At 39.3% G+C, this 7,192-nt stretch overlaps 1 protein-coding gene across 1 annotated transcript; it reads left to right on the forward strand.

Moving 5' to 3' along the window:
- The first annotated feature begins 471 nt into the window (after positions 1–471).
- GJA1 (gap junction protein alpha 1) lies at positions 472–3,408 on the forward strand. Its single transcript, XM_019625662.1, has one exon. The coding sequence runs from the start codon at positions 515–517 to the stop codon at positions 1,661–1,663; it is 1,149 nt and encodes a 382-aa protein (XP_019481207.1). The 5' UTR covers positions 472–514; the 3' UTR covers positions 1,664–3,408.
- The last annotated feature ends 3,784 nt before the right edge of the window (positions 3,409–7,192 follow it).

The following is a 7,192-nucleotide window of genomic DNA, read 5'->3' on the forward strand; positions in this document are numbered from 1 at the left end:
AAACAGGTCGCTTGCATATGCAAGGGCATGGTATATGTGTTAATGGGTGTCTTGACCTCAATTCTCAGATATCCGGCTCATTGAATAACACATCAGTATTTTGCTTAGGCGTGCATCCAGGCATAGGCCAACCAGGCGAGAACTGTCCTCATTTATCAGATGGATAAAATAAGCAGAGGCACTTAGCAGACAGGCAGCTTCTTAAGTCTTGTGCGGAGGCAGTGGCTGAGCAAGTAATTCATCTTCACAGGTTAAGATTGTAATTTACTCAGCACATAGACTCTGTTGCTTCTAAGACTTACTGTATTAAGAAAACTGTGAGGCCTCTTTGCAGGAGGAAAGTGGGACAGGAAGAGTTTGCACCTTTTTTTTTTTTTTTGAAGTGCTAGAAAGATATAAGACCTTGTATAATATTTTGACTGTTGGCTGGAAGAAACTGTTATATTACACTACTATTTTGCAGTCTGATCATTTAGTTTTCTTTTTGTTTCTTTTCAGGAGGTGCCCAGGCAACATGGGTGACTGGAGTGCCTTAGGCAAACTCCTTGACAAGGTTCAAGCCTATTCCACGGCTGGAGGGAAGGTGTGGCTCTCCGTCCTTTTCATTTTCCGAATCCTGCTGCTGGGGACAGCAGTTGAGTCGGCCTGGGGGGATGAGCAGTCGGCCTTTCGCTGCAACACTCAGCAGCCTGGTTGTGAGAACGTCTGCTATGACAAGTCCTTCCCCATCTCTCACGTGCGCTTCTGGGTCCTGCAGATCATCTTCGTGTCTGTCCCCACACTCCTGTACCTGGCTCATGTGTTCTACGTGATGCGGAAGGAAGAGAAACTGAACAAGAGGGAGGAGGAGCTAAAAGTTGCCCAAACTGATGGTATGAATGTGGAGATGCACTTGAAGCAGATTGAAATCAAGAAGTTCAAGTACGGTATCGAGGAGCACGGCAAGGTGAAGATGCGAGGGGGCTTGCTGCGAACCTACATCATCAGTATCCTCTTCAAGTCCGTCTTCGAGGTGGCCTTCTTGCTGATCCAGTGGTACATCTATGGATTCAGCTTGAGCGCCGTTTACACTTGCAAAAGAGAACCCTGCCCCCATCAGGTGGACTGCTTCCTCTCTCGTCCCACAGAGAAAACCATCTTCATCATCTTCATGCTTGTCGTGTCTTTGGTGTCGCTTGCCTTGAACATCATCGAACTCTTCTATGTCTTCTTCAAGGGTGTTAAGGATCGTGTGAAGGGGAAGAGCGACCCTTACCACGCTACCACTGGCCCACTGAGCCCCGCCAAAGAGTGTGGGTCTCCCAAATACGCTTATTTCAATGGCTGCTCCTCACCAACTGCTCCTCTCTCACCCATGTCTCCTCCGGGCTACAAGCTGGTTACTGGAGACAGAAACAACTCTTCGTGCCGCAATTACAACAAGCAAGCAAGCGAGCAAAACTGGGCTAATTATAGTGCAGAGCAAAATCGAATGGGGCAGGCAGGAAGCACCATCTCTAACTCCCACGCACAGCCTTTTGACTTCCCTGACGACAACCAGAATTCTAAAAAACTGGCTGCTGGGCACGAACTACAACCACTAGCCATTGTGGACCAGCGGCCTTCCAGCAGAGCCAGCAGCCGCGCCAGCAGCCGACCTCGCCCTGATGACCTGGAGATCTAGATCCAGGCTTGAGAGCATTCCACTCAACTGTGGAGAAGAAAAAGGTGCTGTAGAAAGTGCACCTTAGGTGTTCATTTTGTTCCCGTGGAGGTGGTACTCAACAGCCTTCATCACGAGGCTTAGAAAACACAAAGACACTAGAATACCTGGGTTCATTGGGGGGTTAGGGGTAGACGGGCGGAGAGGGAGGGGGTAAGGGAAGTACATGTTGGTATTTAATGTAGTTGATTCAAAGAACTTAAGTTCTAAATAAAAGTTGCATTAGGTGATACATAGGTAAGGGCTTTTTCTCTCCTCCTCCCCGCCCCCCACACACCCTTATGAATAGTTCTGTGTATGTGAAAGAGTGGTTGATATTTTTGGCTAAATACTTTTTTTGTTTTACGAGAAACTGAAATAACTTTGGCCAGGAAAAAATACTTTCTGAACATCTTATTTCTTTTTATCAAGAAAAAGATGGAGGATTGTTCTTATGTCCCTGCTAAAACATTCCATTGTTAAAATTTGCACTTTGAAGGTAAGCTTTCTAGGCCTGACCCTCCAGGTGTCAATGGACTCATGCTACTATATTCTTTATTCCTGGTATCAGTTAAAAGTTCAGACAAGGCCCACGGGAAAGGACTTTCCATACATTTGCGAATCTCAGCCAAGTTATACGTACATTCTTTTTTTACATCCACTCGCGTCATATTACCATCCCTATTTCATCATTCCTCAACTACTATTCACATTCATTTAATGATTTCTGTAAACGTTTTTAAAATAGTTGGGATGTCACTTAACATGTTTTGAGTTGAGTCAGGGAAGCAAGCCATGTTCAATATTTAACAATCACTTGTATGTGTATGTGTGTGGGAGAGTGTGTTTTATTTGTCATGTATTGGTACAAGCAGATACAGTATAAACTCACAAAAACAGATTTGAAAATAATGCACCCACAGTGTTCAGATTTGAACCTTTCTCATGGATTTTGTGGTGTGGGCCAATAATGGTGTTTACATAATATAATTCCTGCTGTGCGAGTAAAGCACACTTTTTTCCTAAAATGTTTTTCCCCATGTGTCCTATTATGGATACTGGTTTTGTTAATTGTGATTATCCCTCCCTTTTTCTCTCTTTTTTAGAATTCAGCAGTAATGCTATTGCTGAAATGAATGATTTTTTTTTTCTGAAATGTAATCATTGATGCTTGAATGATAGAATTTTAGTACTGTAAACGGGCTTTAGTAATTAATGTGAGATTTAGAAGAAATGCTTAGAGTGGACTATTAAGCGTGCCTAAATGAATTTCGCAGTAACTCGTGTCCTTGGTTTTGTCCTACTTAATGCACATTAATTCAGAAATTGTATTCTACTATGCGTTTGACAGTCTTTCGGAGTGACCAGCAACTTGGATGTTTGCACTAAGATTTTATTAGGAATGCAAAAAAGATTGAAAGAGGTTCAGTAGTACAGGTAACTAATTTATTTGAAATATATCCTAAAGAAATCGTGCGGTTTCTTCAAATGCCTTTTAAAAATTCATCACAGATGATTAGTGAAAATGCAGAGTATCCTACTTTTATTCTTGCATGTCATCTACATGAACTGTTTTGTACAATGAGAATTACTAATTTGTTTGACATTCCGTGTTAAACTACTGTCATGTTCCGCTTCATTGCATACGATGTAGACCTAGTCCATCAGATCATGTGTTTCTGGAGAGTGTTCTTTATTCAATAAAGTTTTAATTTAGTGTAAAGATAGCTTCTATAGTCTGTGTGCTTTTTAAAACTTTTATTGCATCTATTCACAATTATCAGAGACGTTTCCATCGGTGATGAGGATTTGGACAAATAAGATTCACAAGATTCAGGAATCTTTGAAAGGACAATACTTATTAGCTAGGTTTAGTGCAACATTGTTAACATTTTTTTGATATTTATTCAATTGAGAAAAAGATAAAGTAAACAAATGTTAAAGTTTGGAATATGTTCAATTGAGATGTGTAAATGAGTTTAAAATAAGATAATGAGTTATTTAGTAGATCTATAAATGACAAAAGTCAGCCTAAAAAGATAATGATGCTGAAATGTTAAAGCTCTAGAGCAGCGGTTCTCAACCTTCCTAATGCCGCGACCCCTTAATACAGTCCCTCATGTTGTGGTGACCCCCAACCATGAAATTATTTTCGTTGATACTCTATAACTGTAATTTTGCTACTGTTATGAATCGTAATGTAAATATCTTTTTTGTTTTCCGATGGTCTTAGGCGACCCTGTGAAAGGGTCATTCGACCCCCAAAGGGGTCACGACCCGCAGGTTGAGAATCGCTGCTCTAGGGTCTCCTGGAGATAAGGAGGAAGAATAGGGTTGGTTTGAGTATGGTTGTGCTTTATGACAAAAGAATGAAATAGATCTATGATTCTATTCCAAGACACTGTGAAAATACAGAAAATAAGGTTTAAAAAATTCTTAACATCTAAGGAAATTTGAACCATTCAGAGGGAGTAGAATAATCCTGGGCAATTGATAATATTGCTGTAATTTTAAACATGAAGTATATTATCATTTTAAAGTCACATTTCAAGATAGTTGTTTGACTTAAAATTGGTTTTATAAATATCACAAAGCTAACTAGTAGGTTACTGGGACATCAAAATACTACTAATTTAAAAATAATCTAGTCCAGTTCATTTTGTGTTTTAATTTGATGAGCAAAGATTATGAGATTTGCCTAAAGTCAAAGGATTATCTAATGAACCATCAATATACTTGGTAGTGTCAGCAGTTCTTCAAGTATTATCGTTTGGCTGGCTGAGAATCCAAAGGGAGAGGCACGTTTCCTCTGTGCTTGTTCGTGTTCGCATTTACTGTGGGGAACAGAGAAATGGATGATTTGAGTGTATGTGTTTGTCTATCCTACATAAGCAGGGTTCAGCTGGTATGGATGGACAAATGATTAGATTACTGAATATTAGAGTAGCAGGGTGGAATTATGAAATGGGTTGCTGATGTATGTGCATGGAGGCGGGAGGGCAAGCTACATCTTTTAGCAATGGTCCTAGTCCACCCTAAACATGTCCAACTTTAAATATTTACACTTATAAAAATACTTAAGCATATGATACATAATGCACAGTTTTAAACTACAAAAGTATATGCAATGGAAAGTCAAACCTCCTAACTCCCCATTCTGCAACATACACATCAGAAAAGTTTTAATTCCCAGAGGAAATTCCTGCGAAAAGTTGCATCCACCACCTAAATACATAAGGCACTTTGCTAAGCAATGGTGATTCTGATGACCACACAGTCCCTGCCCTGTGGAGCTTACAGTGTGAGCACTTCCAGAAGTTTTAAAATGATGCTCCTTCCCTCATTTTGCTTATTTTAATTGACTACTTTCTGCACCCAAAATAACTGGAAACTACACACTTTCATTCCACAAATATTAGATACTAATTTGTTTGCATAAAATTTTATGTTTAAAAATTGGAAAATTTTGAATCTTCTAGAAATAGAACATTCTGTGGTAGTAGACATGTTTTATTCTGTTCAGCTCGGTAGCCACCAGCCACATGCAGTGACTGAGCACTTGAAATATGGCTAGTGAGTCTGAAGAAATGAATGAATTGATTTAATTTTAATTAAATAGCTCACATGTGGCTAGTGACTATCGTATTGGGCAGTGTAGTTCTAGAGTCCGCTGGAGGAAAAAAAGAAGACTTAATTTTGGGTGGCAATTGAGGAATGGACAGTCCTGTTAGAAACGGGAATTGGGAAGATAAACTTAATGGTCCTTTTTATAGTCTTATAACAGTATTTCTGACTCGAAACAATAGGAAACTTATTTTAAGCAGAGCCTCTGCTTTTATATGAAATTCCCTAGTCTTTTGTTAGATAATCATATGTTTTATATTACCATTGTTTCACTTCAGAATTTTATACACAAACTTATGCTGCCTATTTTTACAAGTAGTTGGAGTGTCTGATGTCTCCAAATATTGGGAAGAAGTCCAGTACCCTTATTTAGTTCAGTGCATTAACACCCTAGCCCCTGTGGGTCTTTATTAAGCTTCCAGGCCACATGGCCTATTCTTTTACCTTATTTTGAGAAAATTGCTGAATCTCAACCTGCCCAGGGTGCTTGTTCCCGGCCCACACACTGCCTCTCCGAAAAATTCCAAACTTCAAATTCCAACATGCCAAAACATCTGTACTTTATACTTGGAGGGAGAGCAAAATAATGAAGTTTGGGGGCTTATTAAAGTCTTAAAGTGAGTTCTTTTTATAAACAGCACACAACAATGTAGAAACATGTTTATAATCTTTACTGGCTCCAACATTCTGTTTTTACCTTCTCTTGGTTGGGCAAATATAGCTGAGCCCTTGGCATGTCAGAATTTGCAGCTGGCAATTTTCAGAGCTCGAGCAGGCGTGGAACAAACACCATAGAAACAATGCTTCAAGAAGAAGAGAATAAGAAGAGTAGCAGGTAAAGAAGAAAGCTAATTTGGAGAAAAAAAATTTACATTTGTTTCTCCTGGTCTTCAAAAGTGTTGAAATTTTAAGTCATTATTTCTTCTGGTCTCTGGATATTTCTTTCCAAAGACCAAATGCTTATTTGGGTTATGACGTGTACAGTAATTTCAGTGCCCACACACTTTCCTGTTGAATATAAAAACTGTCTCAAGAGACACCCACTTTAGGAAGCAAACCGTGGGCCCAAGTCCACTGCAATGAGCCATCTGCCCCTATGCAATATGGAATGGAACGGAGCCTGGCGTTTGTACTGGAATCTCGTGTCAGTCAGTCACTCTTTACGAAGCTGCAGCAGAATGAGTATAGACAGACAGTACGATAGTTTTTGGTTGCTATGTAGCAGAAACCATGAGGGTTCTTTTATTTTAAAAGTACACAGGGAATCTACTCAAAGCATTAGCCAGGCAGTCAGCTGATGCTCACTCTACACAAGAGAAAGACGGGAAGAAGAGAAGTTAAACCTCGCATTTGTGTAAGGCAGGTATCCACTACTTTTAAGATTAAAATAGGCCAACAACAGATGTTTCTTAAAGTAATACAAGTATTTCTATTGTTAAATAACACTGGGGAAAAAGTAAACAAAGAGACCACGTGCTCTTAGAAAAATAATACAATATTAACAGTTATTATTTATAAAAAATAAACAGGTGTAAGATTGCCTGCTTTGAAAAACTTGATTTCATATATATATATATGAAATATAGATTTCATATATTCAGGTACATTTATTAATTCTGAATACAGCTAACTAATTTACAAACCCTTCCCTTCGAAAAGTAAACTAACCTTAAGCCTAAACTGTGAGAAATGACTACGATAGAGATGAACTCAGACAACTCTAGAGGTTAAAGGGTAACATGTTGAAAGTCACTGAAACAGGACTTGAAGCCTCAACTCCAGCCAGAGTCCTCGAGTATGAATTAGCCATTGCCTTGGAAGGCTTGGGTATGATTGTAGCTCAAGTTCAAGTTAGTTCCTCCACTCAGAGCAACTGGAATTAAATTG

This window comes from Hipposideros armiger, unplaced genomic scaffold (assembly GCF_001890085.2).
Source record: "Hipposideros armiger isolate ML-2016 unplaced genomic scaffold, ASM189008v1 scaffold_637, whole genome shotgun sequence".
NCBI lineage: Eukaryota > Metazoa > Chordata > Mammalia > Chiroptera > Hipposideridae > Hipposideros > Hipposideros armiger.

Bases quoted from the DNA above. Each gene is read 5' to 3' on its own strand.
- GJA1 (XM_019625662.1), top strand. From the start codon at position 515: ATGGGTGACTGGAGTGCCTTAGGCAAACTCCTTGACAAGGTTCAAGCC.